This window comes from Psammomys obesus, unplaced genomic scaffold (genome assembly GCF_907164565.1).
Source record: "Psammomys obesus unplaced genomic scaffold, mPsaObe1.curated_primary_1811, whole genome shotgun sequence".
Lineage (NCBI taxonomy): Eukaryota > Metazoa > Chordata > Mammalia > Rodentia > Muridae > Psammomys > Psammomys obesus.
In genome coordinates this window covers 10,610,146-10,626,731 of record NW_026596095.1, presented here as the reverse complement: position 1 = coordinate 10,626,731, position 16,586 = coordinate 10,610,146, and the positions used below count along the sequence as shown (strand labels likewise).

The 16,586-nt window shown below is 42.8% G+C and overlaps 1 protein-coding gene across 1 annotated transcript in view; it reads right to left on the bottom strand.

The window, feature by feature from the left end:
• The window catches only part of Pde5a (phosphodiesterase 5A), a 119,443-nt gene that overhangs the window by 44,305 nt on the left and 58,552 nt on the right, over positions 1–16,586 (bottom strand). Inside the window, 4 exon segments of the mRNA XM_055628260.1 lie at positions 303–362; positions 1,701–1,876; positions 9,933–10,020; positions 10,856–10,964. Of these exon segments, the coding sequence (XP_055484235.1) occupies positions 303–362; positions 1,701–1,876; positions 9,933–10,020; positions 10,856–10,964 (433 nt within the window).

The following is a 16,586-nucleotide window of genomic DNA, read 5'->3' as shown; positions in this document are numbered from 1 at the left end:
TAGCAACCAACCACCTGTAGTCACCCCTTTCCGTCTCCCCAGTATATGAAAACTAAGTTAATTTCGGTGAAAGGAAGATGTAGACTTTGTAACAACCACTGTGGGTGAAAAAGAATCAGCATAATGGAGTAGTATGACAAAGTCGACAAGAATCAGTGGTGCTTGGTAATATCGGTGACTTCGTACCCTAGCAGGAAGTCGATCAACATAAATACATAATTTGTGTCCATCTAAAGATTTATCATGAGTGAAAGCACTTTTTAGGCGGCTGTAGTCAGTGAGTCTTCAAAAAAAAGAATTACCGCTAAAGCCTGCAGCTCTCTGGTCTCCTCCTCTGCTGCTGATGCATGATAGGACAGGACCTGTGGGTAAGAGGAGAGCCCAGGTTACCCAGGAGGGACCGCCGATGCACACAGAACATCTGACTAGAACACTGTTCCACCGTCCTAGAGAGGTAACTGGGCTCTCCTGCCTGCCACTGCTCCTTTGTGGCACTCATCAACACAGCAAAAATTCCATCGGGGGGGGGGGGGGGTCCATTGCATGCTTCTAAAGTTATGCTCCTTGATTTCAAAGAGACTCCTGAAACTTTCATTCTGTCGCCCTTGATATAACAAACACATTATTTCTACACCGCTTTAGAAGTGATCACTGGCCCAAAGGTGGCAGTTTATTTTGAACTGCCTTTCAGAAATGTACTTGTGTACAGAGTAGGGTAATAAAACTCTAGCCTGGATAGACATATTTAAATTGTTATTTAGGGGGGGGGAAAGGTGGTTTAGAAATGGCTTTGGGGTAATAACTATTAAATTCATCCAGAAATTGCTTGCTGGAATATACAGGTTTAATGGTGCCTTTAGAGTCTCCAGGTAATGGGCAGAGTAAGTAAAGCTATCAACAGTAGTCGAGGTCTCTGTGGCTTTTAAGCTCATGGGGGGAACCAGGACCCAGGGCTCTCTTACAGTCAGGCTTACTTTAAACCTCCTAACTTGAGATAAGAACCATAATTCTCATTTTCAGCAATGGTAACTTCTAAGGAACGAGGGACTACTTTAGACCAAAGACAACTTTTAAACCAAAGATGTGGTGGTACTGAAAGGTTTATTTTGTACTTAAATTAAAAAAAAAAAAGTAATGTTCCATTTGAGGGGGCAACAATAATTACAGTCTCTCCAGAAAACCAGCTGGGTCAGCAGATTCAGAAGCAGGTTCAGATTCTGAACCGCCAGTTTGAAAGAGACAACTTTTCTGTCTCTTGCTGATTTCCTACATTTATTTTTCCTTTCCTGGCTTTCAATTCTCTAAGACTGGTAGGAGATTTAAACAAAGAAAAAAAAAGAAAAAAAAAAGCTTTCTTTACAGGTATCCTCATGGAAATTCGCAAGAGGGAACGAGACAGACTCAAGGATGCTGGGCGTCTGCGTGAATGAAGGGCAGAAGGCAAACACAGCTTTACGCAGAAAAGGCCAGGGATGGACCAGAGCCTTAGTTTGGTTATAATGAGCCTTGGCAAGAGTCTAAATATTTGGAATCTACTTTCTTTAGCTTTTAAATAAGTGTGTGTGTATCACCATGAGAGTTTCATGTTTTCCTAGGGGCTTCAAAGCCACAGCACACACATACACACATACTGTGTTGGGAAGAAAAGGAAAAGCTGGGTGTGTAAGTGAGCAGATCAAATCGCACAGGCTTCATCCCACCTCTAACGTCACCATTTGCTTGGCCATGGCTCTCTCCACCGCTTCATACATCTGTGTGTTCTGGATCCCCAAGCCACAGAAGATGACAAAAGCTTCCAGGAACTGTTCATCATTTTGGTTGAAAGGTTTAATCTTGCCAGTATTCTCCTCCATCTTATTGACAAGTTGGCAAACCCCTATAGCAATCCGAGAGATTAAGCAGATATGATTGTCAGTCACCATAGCTCCGATCAACCTTAATATTCACACCCGAAGATTGTCTTACAGTTCTCTCTTAGAAATGCCCGGCATCTCCCAGCAAGAACATGGACCTCTGTAAACAAATCTAGAAAAGCAACCCTGATTAATTTTCATGAGCATTAGTTTCACACAGCTTGAATGTATATTGTCTATGATTTAAAAAAAAAAATCCTAGAGAACTATTTTCTTCCAGATTGGTCATGAATTTTAGATCAGTTGAGTCCCCAAAGACAATTTGTCCTTTGGAAACTAATTGGATTTTTGTACATGTGCCAAGAGAACAGTTTTGATGCAGATCAGAGATTTGGGCCACACAGTTTGCCTTCCTTTACTGAGAAATCATTGTTTTAAAGGACAATTACATACATAATAGAATGCAGAAAATAGGCAAATCACACAGGCAGCTTCAAATTTCAAATACATACTCAAGTATCCAAGATAATCAAATGTGAAGACATAAACACAGATACAATGACTATTTTAGATATAAAAATCAGATTTAGTCCCTAAAGAATATCTGAATCTCTGCTTATAGGTCAGTCGCACTGTTGGTTCAGAATGGAGAATTAACGTAATGCCATGATAAATCTTTGCTCAGCTGGTGTTGCTATGGGATTCAGTGTCTACAGAATGAGGTCTGCACGCAAGGAGTTGAAATACACAGTTCAACACTGAGTAAAATATATTGTTAACTTTTGTCACTAAATACAAGTCTTTCTCTATGTGCCCCCTGGGGTAGTCACTGTGCTGGGTACTGGTCCTTGAGTGTCCTTGTGACGGTGGCAGGACCATTACAGGAAGGAGGAAAAGGTTGTTGCATTTACTCACAGCACACAGCAGTCACAAAGTCAATCTCTGCCTTGGCCTAGCTTCCTTCACTGCACATGCGCATTCACATGCCACACGCACACAGGACCCCGAGCACCCACACACGGCCTACCTGGGGCCAGCATGGCAGCCCAGTGCTCTCCTGCCTATCTCCCAGGGGACCCCTACATCCCCTTCACAAAGAGGCCCTTGGTCCCCGGCTTGCACACTGGGCAGGCACCGCTCTTCCCGTGTTAGCAGTAACACTTGCTGACTAACGGCAGATTCCACTTATGTTTCTTTCTTGGCTTCAACTATGTTGGGTTTAGCGATCCCCTCCCCACAACCTCACTTTCTCAGCTAACAGAACCCTGGCAGACAGTAAGAATTTAAGAAAAAAAAAATGTTGAGCTAATGAAAAGATGCAGGACCCCAGCTCTGACCCAAGGCACTTTTCCCACGGAGATTATATCAACTATTAGCTCTTATTTTTCCTGGAGCACAAAAGATTTTCATGGACATCTGATTACACATTAATTCCTTTTGTCACCATGGTTGCACGCTCTCTTTATTTGCACGCTGCAAATGATCTGGACTCTGCTTTTCATTTTTGTTTGCCTATGCAGTTCTGGCATCTACAGGCTTTCCTGTCTGCATTAGTGCTGCGGGGAGCACCTTTCCAACACTCTCCTATTATAAAGGAAAAGCTCAGACATGATATAAAGAATGTGGACATGGCAAGCAAAAAACCATGCATTAAGATGGCCCTCAGCATTCGTTGTCCTAACAACACATATCCCATATTTGGTAAAAACACAAGGACTATGTCTTCTCCTCGTTGTGGCTCCTCACGTTATAACTATGGGACTGTTTATGTAGGCTCTGGCTGTCTCCCAATTGGAATTTTCCTGCGAGTCATGTGTTTCATGCTCTTACTCTCAGAGCACAGTGGAAGTGCCTTTCAGGTTTCATAGAAGCTATCTTGTACATGGTGGTCCGAGCTCAGAAACAAGATTTTCAGATTGCCTCTTGACAGTTCCTGCAGGCGTCCAATGAAAAGTGTGACAGAGGGCTCAGGATGTGCACGACGGGGAATTTGCTAAGCTCTGCCCTAATTAAGTCTTCTGCGTAGTGATTCAGACCTGTCCTGGCTAAAATTCACTGAACAAATATGTGAAGAGGTGTTAATGGATTTGGAGATGCAGTCGGTGGTAGACTGATGGCCTAATATATGCAAAGCTCTAGGCAAAAGAAAAAAAAAGGAGTGTTGAATTCTAACTCTGGAATTGCTCACAGATCACTTCAATGGAATGCCGAGTCCTCTGTAACTGTAGCCCTTCGTGGAACTTATAAAATGCCTCTGTTACAAGCCACCACCCCAGGTGCAGCAATATAGAATTAAGCTCCAGGGCACAAAAAGGATACTGAAGACAAACAGCCATTTAAACAGATAATTCAATTCTCTCTTGAAAGTGGGCTGGGCAGCATTCATGCTTATTCCCCTGATCTCATTAAATCCTTCAGAAAATGTAATTAGAGCAGGGAAAGGTTTATAAGAAACAAATGGAGTTCTTCTTAGGAAAGTTTAAGGCTTGGGCACATTTATAGATTGAATTCTCACCATTTCTTCACTAGCGATTGGCGAGAGGAGCTCAGTAGTGCAATAATGAAATGTGAGTCATTTACATTTTTCAAAGTTCTTACATAGAACCAAAGACACAAGAAACCCATGAATGCCAAATACCATGAACACCAAATAGTAAATATAGTCATAAAGTAAAATAATGCCCAAAACCATATTAGGAGGGACACCAAGCCATCATAAAACAGTACATTATTGGGGTTCCCTAATAGTATGTGAAGAGGGGCGCTGTGCTTACTCAGCTCATGTGGCCACTGTAGCTACAAGAGCTGGCTGGTACCAAGCACCTCTGGAAACCACACAGAGGATGGTTCTGAAATCCTGCCGCTGCATCCTGTTCTGTAATTCTGTGACTTAGTCTGCTTCCAAGCTCCGAGCTTTTTGGCCAAACAGAGTTAAGACATATCTACTTTAGTAGAGCCGTAGGTTCTCTCTGCCATAAATGGGAACATCAAAATTAGCAGCTGGCCTTAAAATAAGTCAAACCTACCTTAACAGCAATCTTACAGAATTTTTCCTTGTTCGTTTCTGCGGGCCAATAATCTTAGGTCTGGAAGTTTTTAAAATATATATACAAGAATTCAATCTTGTAAAAAAAAAAAAAAGTGTTGTGCTTATTTTTGCCAATAATCTTAATTCAAGAGCATTTTTTTCTATACAAAATGTTTGATTTTCTTTTTTTTTTTTTTTTTTTAGGTAGTCAATAGAATCAGCTTCTCAAGAAGTAAGCGACTGCAGGTATTGAGTTTCTATTTGCAAGTCCCCGGTGTACTTCAGGGCACTGCCGCCCGTGAGAGGAGGGTAACTCCACTGAACTGTGCGCTCGGCAGCTTCTGCAGCAGTAGATCCCTGATGGCTCTCTACACTTCTCCCACCGCCCTGCCCTTTAGCCCTGCACCCCATCTAACTCTTCCTGTTCCACTGCTCTCCCCCCTCCCTTTATAACACTGCACCTCCTTAAGAGTTAGTTTTTCAAGGGCGTGGCCCTTCATAGGTTGATCACATTCCGGAGAATGGTTCCGCACTCAGCAGAACTGGGGCAGGACAAATTGGACTGCATGGGTTTAAAGACAGAGAAAGAGGAGACATGAACTTGGGTGGGTAGGGAGGCAGGGGCGGAACTGGGAGAAGCTGGGGGATGACTATGATCAAAATATGTTGTATGGCATTCTCAAAATTAATAAAAATTTTTTAAAGAGTCACTTTTCAGGGTGTGGTGGCACAGGCTTTTAATCCCAGTGTGGGGTAGGCAGATATCAAAGGACTCAAATGTATCAAGTTCCATGCCAGCCAGGGTTTCAAAGTAAGACCATGTCTCAAAAACCAATCAACCCATCACCTCCCAAGCTACCATCCACAAAAGAGAGAAAACTTGTCATGTTTGTCTTTCTGGGTCTGGAATGCCTCAGAATTAGTGCCAAGAATGGGTTACCTCTTCTGTAGTTCTTGGCCAGTGAGGTCCCACCGACTCCCAAACATTGAAGAGTTTTGCTAACACTGTTCATTATTCTTCAGATAACCTCCTGTTGCTGAAGACACCACACACTGGAGTCCCAGACATGGAGTAGTCAAGCTGGTACTGACCTGGAAGCTTTATCCCTGTTGGTTAAGCTTTCAAAAAACTGGAAAGTGCTACGCACTGTACCACAGGAGAATAAAGGAACCATCAATCTTATTCACTTATGAACCTTGTGAGCTACAATTACAGTTGGCCTGCAGAGATCTGTTCACTGGTACAATAGTGGCGCCAATGTCATGGGAGTAACCAGTTCTCTCTGATTGAATTTAAGATCTGCTACGTAAGTTGAAACCTATACTTAGCACCATTATTGAGAACAGAATTCACAGCTAGAAAGGTCAAAGGCCCTACAGGAGAAACTACTGTTTTCACACTGTTAAGTGTGTAGAATATTAGACTGACTAACAGCGTATCATTACACTCATAGGTTACTGAACCTCTCAGTTTTCATCAGAGAAGATTCTTTTTGAAGTAGATGGCCATTAATACACCTGTTCAAAATGCAAGAAAATAAGAGCCTGAAGAATGTGCAGCCATGAGTGTATTACACACCCAAGGCTCAGGTATCACTGTAAAAGAGGGAGAGGAAAGACTGTAAGAGACACAGACAGCAGACGACTAGAAGGAGACAGTGTCTTCTGAACAAAACAGGGCAGTTGAGCATGTGACGTCACAGCAGTTGTGAATACGGTGATGATGTTACCTGGCGACAGAAATGTATGCGACACCCTATGCTGTCCAGTGTGGACCGATGTGTCATTATGTGGGTTATGGAAAACCCACTGCAGAAACAGAAAACAGGAACTTCTCCAGCACAGATGAGAGGGAATAAGGAGAGCACCCAGACCACAACGCGCACAGTAATGACAGATTTCCTCCCACACTTCTCAAACAATGTGCCGTATGATACCGGGAATTTTACTTTTACTATATTTTCTTAGTAATAACATGGCAATATAACCCATCTAAAACAGGAACATTCTAAAGGATTAGTGTTTCCTTTGAATGGTAATTTTTTCAAATACGCTCTAAACAAAGGAGGGGCACACGGGAGGAATTGGAGGGAGAATGAGAAGCAGTAAATGGTGCAACTATATTATAATCTATACATAATATAAAAAAATAATAAATATGTATTAAAACAAAAAAAACCCAAAATTTCCTTTAAATTGATAAAGAAAATAGAGATGAGAATTTCTGGAAAATATGATATGGAGCAAAGGACATATTTAGCTTTATCAACAGGGCAAACAACTGGTTAAAAATGAATGACTGCTGAACGAGAGACATGTTTCCTGGGCAATGGTGGAAAGATTCTGTGTCAGGCGCAGCATACAGAAACAGTTGTTGATAGGGTATAATACTTTGGGGAACAAAGCTGACAATATAGCAGGCTCTGAACCGGTCTAATGTTTATAATTCCATCTAAACGTCAGTAATGAAAACCAGTGACGAGGAAGGAAGAAGATTACAGAAAAGCACACGGGGTGGCCTGCTTTTCTGCATGTAAGCCTGTGGGGAGCCTCGATTAGCACTGCACATTGGGATCTGGCCTGTGACGTGCAAGACAAATTATCCACAGCCATGACCTTTCCCCCACCGCACCTGTGCACATATATGCATGTGCAGAAGTCCGTATCCCAGCTTTGTCACACTCGTAAAACAGCAGGGTACACTGGGAGACTTCCATCTCACACTTGCAATGGACTTGAGTACCTTGTTCCACAAGCTCACACAGAACCACTTATTTCTTTTTAAACAGAGAATTTTCTCTCTTCAAAGAGAAAATTTGCTGGCTTTTGATTCTGCTGTTCAGCAGGACGATGGGAAAGCACATTCCAGAATTAGCCTAATTATTCCTATCCTTTTTGTTTTGTTTTGATTTTTTTTTTTGAGGTAGGGTCTCTCTCTTATGCAGCCTTCATAGTGCAGGAACTTGCTATATGGACCTCAGATTCACAGAGACCTGCCTGTTGTGTGCCACCACGCTCGCCTTGCGTCTTCCCACTCTTAGCTTAAGAACTTTTTGCTCACTTTTCTGAAACACAGACACGATCAAAACGTGAATTTTGACGAAGTTATTGAGAAGTCCTAATCATTTACACGAGAGTGAAGGGCTTATGAGTCCCTTTCCCAGGCCTGTGCTCTGTATCTACTCTTAACGTGCAGGAGGCTAGACATGCCCCCCTCCACCTATTATTTCACAGACGCTGTTGAGCTAAAGCTGTGACCCTGCAGCCACCTGCGGCTCCTCCTCCATTCTTGTGACAGCATATTATAAATGACACATCTCTGCGGGAACTCAAGTTCACATTCTCAAGGGCAGTTTATGGCAGTTTCTTATGCTTACTGAAAACTATTTTTTAGAAATCACAACATAGAGCAGTTTTCCCTTTGGTTCCCTAGGAAGTAACATTTTCTCAAATAACATCTGCTGCTTATTTCAGACATCATTGGTGATGATGCCTGTAGATGTGCTTACACGCTCACTGGCTTCTGATCTTTTTTCTGAGCCCAGGAGAACTGCTCAGCACAGCATGGCCAGGCGTAGCCTACAAGCTTCTAGAGGTTTAAGTGGGGTCTGACCCTCAGCCTGGTAGGTGCAGGACCTACAATGGCATACAACCACCAGGGGGATGACAAGACTGGTGAGTAAGACAGCAACGGACAAGAAACAGATATATCTTTAGAACACAAACGTGAACCTGCAAAGCCAACAGTTCCCTCCCTATGAACTATATTGGAAGGAAAATCAAATAAGGGAAATCAGATTAGTGGGCCCGGAATCAGAACAAGTCAAGGCGACTCATGGAAAGTTTAATGGCCTCCTAGCAAAGGAATTAGAGTTGTGTCCAACTTGGAGGATAGGTACTTTCAACATTTGTAACACACACACACACACACACACACACACACACATTCACACCTGCTTTCATGTTAAATACTTCTTTTTCTTGCAACCTAAAAGGTGTTCAGATGTTTTAAAGATAAATTTATACATAAATGTTGTTCCATTAGAGTTTTAGTTTCAAATTTTAATCTCTGGAAGTCAAAGTTATCTTTCTCTTATTTCCACAGTCTTGGGAGAATGCTATTAGTTCAGACTGTTTTCTCTGTGTTAGCCATAAATAACTAGAATATAAAATAACATACTTTTTGTCCACCTCTGTCTTTTTTAAGACAGGGTTTCACTATGTGGCCCAGGTTGGCCTCAAACTCGAAAATCCACCTGCCTCTGTCTGCCTCTTGAGTGCCAGGACTAAAGTGCCGGGCGACCGATGCCCAGCAATGTCTGGCCTGCTCTTAATAAAACCTATGGCAGCAAGAAGGAAGCATGTCAGTAACGGGGAACAACAATCCACTGTCCGGGGAACGAATTTTTGTGCCATTCTGTAAAACAGGTTGTCCTTTGACCTTTGCATACAAATGTAAGACCTTAGGATAGGGGTTTCTGCTCTGCCTAGACTACGGAAGTACTCAGTAAAGAGCGAGTAAATGAACAAACAAACAAATACCACCTCCAATCTCAGCTACATAGTTGAAAAGTCAGACATCAGGAAATAAGACTACATGTACGTTGTCAGTTGACGTCTCTCAGAGTATGAACGTTTAACATTAAAAACACTTTTATGTGTGAACCCGTGTGTGTGCACGTGTGCAAGCGTGGATGTAGAGGTCAGGGCACAGCATTCTGGAGTTGGTCCTCTCCTTCCACCATCTGGGTCCTGGGACTAGAACTCAGGCTTGGTAACCAGCCATCTTGCCAGTCCTGTCTACTGACTTTAACATATCATTCTTAAGCAGGAACCTCAGATTAAACTGGATTCTGATGATTAAAAAATAAAATCCAACAGAGCTCATAGAATGTCTGACTTGTAGGAAGGAATTCACCAGTGTAAACATTTTAACTTATAACTCTAAATTTTCTCTTTCCTTGGACATTTTATTCCTTACACTTACAATGCACACTTGAAAGCAGTACGGAATGCTTTTTTTCTTTTTTTTTTTTTTTTTTTTGTCTTACCTATGACTTTATTCTTCTTCCCGTTTTTTATAGGTGTGCAAAGCAAACTTCCAGTGCAGGGCGTGGTTACATGCCCTGTGCTTTCATTCTAAAGAAGAACAGAAACAAGGCTGCTAAACCAACAGAAATGACTGGCCTCACAAACATCGTATTACCTGTACGGCACAAACATCATAGTAACCATGGCACATGTGAAAGAACATGCATGCTCATCTTAGCTACAGACAACGGGCAATAGAGTCAGCGTTTATTAGAACAATATACCAAATCTTCTTTATTCTGTTTAAACTTTCCAAAGCGTTTATAGTAACAGTAAGTCAAATATTTATTCAGCGTCTGCTATCCTGGTGAGGTAGAGGTCTCAATTTAACAAAGCAGGCAGAAGCCAAAAGCTGGAAACAATGCATTACGGTATCGACCTTGTTAATAATGCAGCCATACTTGAAGCCCCTACCTTCCTAAAGCATGCAGGCAACAGAAAGAATCAAGGTGGCTGTGTCACAGGCAAAATGTTATTGAGAGATTAAAGAAATCACGGGTATTTGAAGTGTTCGATGTTTTAGGAACACATCTCTGAAGCTTCACTGTCAAGGCAAATGAAGCTCCATCTTCCCTTAGTTAAGGGTACAGGGGCCTTAATTTTTACAGATAAAGTCAGAAACTCCATCTGAGGGAATTCACTGACCCCATGTTGCTGAAATGACCTCAACTTGTGCAAAGAGTAGGGAGAAAACACACAGCACAGCTTCCTTGGCAGTTTGGAGCTATTTTACCCTCCACCCTCCCCACCCCGCACAGGGAAAACGGAGATCACCCTCAAAGAGCCAGTTTCCAGCCCAATTCTTCAGACAAGGAGCAGCTGTAAGAACAGGTCTGAAGGGAGAACAGGCTGTGAGCATCAGGTCTAAAATTAGGTTACTTACTGTCCAGGGAAATCTCTTGTCCTTCGAGACGTCAGGGATATTAAGTGGCTCCATGGTGTTCTTGACATACTGAGCATACATGTAATTGATTTTGTTTGCATCGTGCTCCCTGCAGAAAGAAGAGATGTGAGTTCCTTCTATGCGGTGGGAAACTGTTAAACAAACTGGAAAAGGAAGAACAAGCGGCTCTGAACTACCGGGGTTGGGGGGTGGCGGGGGGATCTACGTCTTAATTTGAAAATGTGTTAGATGATTACAGCTCAGTTTATTACCCCAACCTGAAAAGTCTGATAGGCACCCACAGCTTGGGCTGTGGAGAACAATGGAGCTCAGACTGTGGGTGGTGACCCCTTTGGGTTTCGCATATCAGATATTTCCAGCTTGAAAGTAGTAATGAAATAATTTTATGGTTGGGGTCACCACGGCATGAGGTGTGAAAGGGTCATAGCCTAACAGAATGTTAGTAGGTTCTCTCTAGCTACAGCTTCCTCCTGTTATGTTATGTTTTGTTTCTTTGATCTGATATGCCTGTTTTAATTGGAGTTTTACTAAGCGAAGAAGTGGAAAAGTAGTAGGTGATATTTAAATATGAATAGATGCCTTAGGCATAGGGGATACCCCCTTAAGTCATTGCAAGATAAATGCCCCCTCGCTGAGAAGTAGATTTCATTGTACCAGAAGGTGCCATGCAAGCTTCCAAAGGAGGAAAAACCAGCTGCCCTTCTCAGCTATGATGCCCATGCACCACAACAATGAGCAGCATGGCAGGGTAACCCAAGGGCGCAGTGGAGACAGGAGTACCTCAGCGGAAACCAACAGCTCTCTAATTGGACTTAAGGCCCACTCCTGGGAACGCATGCCTGGCACTGGAAACCCAGCCAACAACGGAGAGCTCGTGAGATCACGGATCTCGGAGGAAAACCTACAGCTAACGCTTTATGAAATCAGCGTAATTCCTGGCTATACTGTAAATATTTGTCCTTATTTATACCCACAGGTAAGTGTCGTTCTCATCCCTCATAAGTGCTCTTTACCACAGATGGAGACCACTACAGACAACTACAACCAATCAAATTGCAGAGCTGTAGAGCACAGTCTAAGCTGATATACCTACAACTTCACTCCTATGCCTACGGCTCAGGGATCATGGTGGAAGAGGGGTGTAAAGATTCTAAGAGACAGCGGATAAGGGACGTTCTGGTGAGACTGTGTCTTCTAGGAAGGTCAGAAGCTACACCCATAAAGTCTCACCAACACGGCTGCCTAAACATGAGCTCAACAAGGTTGACATGAATAGACATGCTAATGAGGCTGAGGAAAGCTCACAAGGCCCCAATCCTATGCACACACACACACACACACACACACACACACACACACACACACTCTAGTGGCAACCAAGGAATGTTGAGAGTGGGAGGAATAGTGTTCTGCAGCAAGGGGAAGAGCACACAAATTACTTATCCATTACTAATGGTCAGCCTTGAAAACATTTACATATAAGTGACATTATACAGACTAAGCAGGTTGTATTCTGTACTTAGTTACACACACACACACACGTGTAACAATGACAAAAAAAAAAAAGAAACTATGAATCTTAAAGATAGCTAGGAGGGCTAGATGGGAGACTTCGGAGAGAGAAAAGAAACAAGAGGGAAATGATGTGATTATACTGTAATCTCAACAAATGAAAGAATAGTAGAAAGTAAATTTAAAAACAAAATCTTTAAGACAGCGTCAGTAGTCAAAAATTTCCTAGGGGTCTCCAAAACTACACAGCGTAATTACACAGGAAAACCTATACTTTGGCCGAGAGAATACAGAAATGAAACTGAAACTGTGCAAGAACCTTCCCCTCGCCCAGCTAGCTCGCAGAGACTCTGAAGATGTTGTGCTGGTTGCTAGGAGAGAGAAGACACCTGGTCGACCAAGCGCTGGACTCTGTGTGCTGCAACACCGAACTTCAGGCAATGTGTGCCTACCCACCGGAGCAAGAGGGAAGGAGTATTATGGGCTAACTACTTGATTTCTGGTTGGATTTGAGGCCTGCTCCACAGCAGGGGTTGCCATGCCTAGTACTACAGTCCTCGTCAAAACTTTACAGTGAAGAAGGTCATAAGCCCTAGGGAGGAAAGTATTGTTGCTGCTTTCTTCAATGATCATGTTGTCCCCTAAATATTTATGCTTGTTCCCATAGTCCTGGGATCCTCTCAGTCTCAGTTAGGGAAGCTTTTTGCGGCAGTATACAGTTGTGGTGTTTTGACCAAGAATGCCCCTCAGGCTCATCGGTTTGAGTACTTTGTCCCCAGTTGATTAAATTGTTTGGGAAGGATTAAGACTGTGGTTCTCAAACTGTGAGTCAAGATCCCTTTGGGTGTGACCTACCCTTTCACAGGGGTGGCATATCAGATATCCTTCGTATCAGATGTTTACATTACGATTCGTGACAGTAACAAAATTACAGTTATGAAGTAGCAATAAAAATAAATTATGTTATGGGGAGGTCACCACAACATGAGGAACTAAATTGAAGGGTCACAGCACTAGGAAGGTTGAGAAACACTGGATTAGGTGTGGCGTCGTTGGAAGAGATCTACCACTAGGACTGGGCTTTAATGTTCCGGAAGACTTGAACCATTCCATTGCTTATGCAGCAACAGAAACCCTAATTACGACAGCAGCAATCAATGCATAATTAGTCCAAGTGCTAGAAGTGAAAGGCTGGGTGCTCAGCCTCAGTGGGAAATCTTTAGCAATCAGCCCTCCCCACCAAAGCTCAGGCAATGTCCCAGAAGAGGAGGCAGAAAGGAAGTAAGAGCTGGAAGATGAAGAGGGCTTCAGAGAAATGCTGTCTGGACATCATGCAGCTATAATAATCACTGTATCTTAGCAGCTATGGTTATTGGCTGCACAAAATCCAGTCAGCCAAAATTCAGGTGTAGATGGGCAAGGTGCTCCGGAGGCCCCACTCTTTATGAGAGTTATTGGCAGCTGATAGTTGTTGGGAAAGACAGAACCGTTCTTCTTGGGTGATGTTCCCACTGGCAGGTTTCCCATGTGCCAGTGAATGGCCCCACACCCAGGCACATTGGGCAGCACTGTTTGGGCTTAATGGGTTATTAAATACAACATGAATCAGGAGGACATTTTAGGAGTGAGTTGGATGATGGAAATAAAGGTATGATCATATTTCACTGTCCATATGTATGAAATTCTGAAGAATAAAGAAAAAATTACAATTACAAAAAAAGTACATGTCTTTGGAAAAAAAAATTTCTAGTTCTAAGTTTTCAAAGTTCCAATGTGGTGCCTGTCTACAGTCCATTATACCCAAGCTATATCACAGAACAGTGATGTCATATAGCATTCCACAATGACTCAGATATTCCAGTATCCCCTTTCTGTCCTATGTATTTTGACTTAATTGTAATATGGTCAAAAAGAGCTCTTTGCACTGGAAAGTATTATGCATAAATGAAATTACAGAATGTAGCGGAGGAATAGATGAACATGAGATGAACTTACAACCTCTCCTTGAATGTCATACAGATAAACACATGTAATCAGACCCAGGAAATCTGTTATGCAAGGCAAGACGCATGCTTTCAAGGTCAGGTTGGAAGTTCGGGTTTGAGGCTAATAAAACAATACTTAAAACTACAAGTACTTTTACAAACAATAGCCTAGGGAAATGAAAACAAAAAGAAGCCGTAATAAAGACAGGAAAAATAAAAGGGTTGCTACCAGAAGAAGAACACCAGAGAAGATGCCTTCAATTTAGTCTTTAGTAGAATAGTAATAAAAACAGTAAAAAACTATACTATTCTTACTGTTACCATCATCACTATGCTGACAATAGGAGTCAGAAGCAACTCAAAATGCCCAAGAAACTTGCCAGAACCACTAACTGAGAAATAGGAGCTGGTGTAGAAGTGTGAGTTCTTTAAAGTTACATAACACCATGGTTATTTCCTACTTTAGAAAATGTTAATAAATTGCTTCCTGCCCTCAATAAATATAGCTTGAACACCTGTTCCCCGAGAGCCACTCTTAGGTCTATGTGAAAGGAAAACAAACTTAAGTGAGTCCCAGTCACTGTAGGGAGGAGCTTATAATCTAGCTGGAAGCTGTAACAGAGCGATAGTTTTCAGCTGTGTATGCTGTTCGGGCAGCGTCTAGTATAGATATGCCAGCTGCCCTCAAATCAGCTCCTCTTTGCATGGACACACAGCTACCTAGGATAAAGCCTGCATTACTCTGAAACCTATAGAGTTAGTGTTACCACAGGAATTAGTCCCAGAGAATAGGACGGCAGAGGCATCTGCAGACAACTTCTAGAATACTGATACATGCTTTTTGCTCCTTGGCCCCTTGTTTAGGACATGGGTGTGATGGCTAGGGCTCCATCTTAGCTCCTGAATGAATGGAACAAACCTAGTGGGTGTGAGTTAGAGGGCACCCGAGATCTTAGGACATTTGTAGAATACAGGTCCAACGCCAGCCTTGACCTGCCTGCCTCGGTGCACACCCAGGAGAGAGTAATGAGATTATATTTCTTTTAAATCCGTTACTTTTTGAATTTTGAGAATTCCCTGCATGGGTACTGCATTCACATCATCCCACAGCCCCCCTTTCCCCTCCCCAACTCCCCCTGATTCTCCTCCGTCTACCCTCAAACCCATGACTTCTTTAATTATCGTTGTTACATACATACATAGGGATATGTAAATGCAACCTACTGAGTCCATTTAGTGTTGATCCTACGTGTGTGTGTGTTTAGAACTTATCCCTGGGGAAGAGCAATTCTCCCTTCCTTAGCAACCATTAATTAGCTGTAGTTCTTCACCTGGGGGTGGGACCTTGTGAGAGTTTCCCCATCCCTGCTGGCCTGTCAACTAGTATTATCATTATGCAGGTCTTATATAGGTGACCATACTGTTGTGATCATAGGGACAGCTTTCCTGTCACAGAGGAGACCATCTTGCATTGCTGTTTTTATTTTGTCTGTTCAGTATTCACAGCTAAAACTAACCTCCAGAAATTCTGCTGGTAACAATGTAAACATCACGTGTGGAGAAGGACAGATAGCATCCAAATGGATCAGATTAGGAAAGAAATGCTTACAACTCGACATAAGCCTTAAGGGTGGGTAAAGAAATAAGGTGAGAAAGGTGAGGTGGAAAAATAGGCAGGACAAAAAAAATTAAAGGACAGCAATATAAAGCTCACTTCTGAGATGAATGAGTACTGCATTCATTTGAGGAATGTTAAACAGCTGCAGATTATCAAAAATAAAGCGGGCTGCTGAGCGCATGCGCAGAGGCGACAGTGTTAGCCGCAGGTTGCAGCAAAGCATTTGGTGCGATGTCTCACGCCATCCTGCTGCTTTAGCCTACCAAGAGTGCAGAAGGCAGGATTCTCACGGACTCCGAACCTGTGAATGAGCGCGCGTGGAAAGTGTTTGCAAAACGTAGTAAAGAACATCTGAAGAGGATGCAACCCAGCAATCCCCCGTCACCTACGATACCAGTCAGCTGCTCGATTTTATCGACAACCTGGCAGATTGCAGCTGTCTCATTTACAGAGCTGATCCACAGACATATCAGCCTTATAACGAAGGCTTGTGCACTCCTTACTGACACCCAACAGGCTGGGAAGTAATGGAGCTGGAGGCACCGGGGGTTAGGGGTGGGCTCGGAGCAGGTGTGTACGGCATCATTTTGTATGA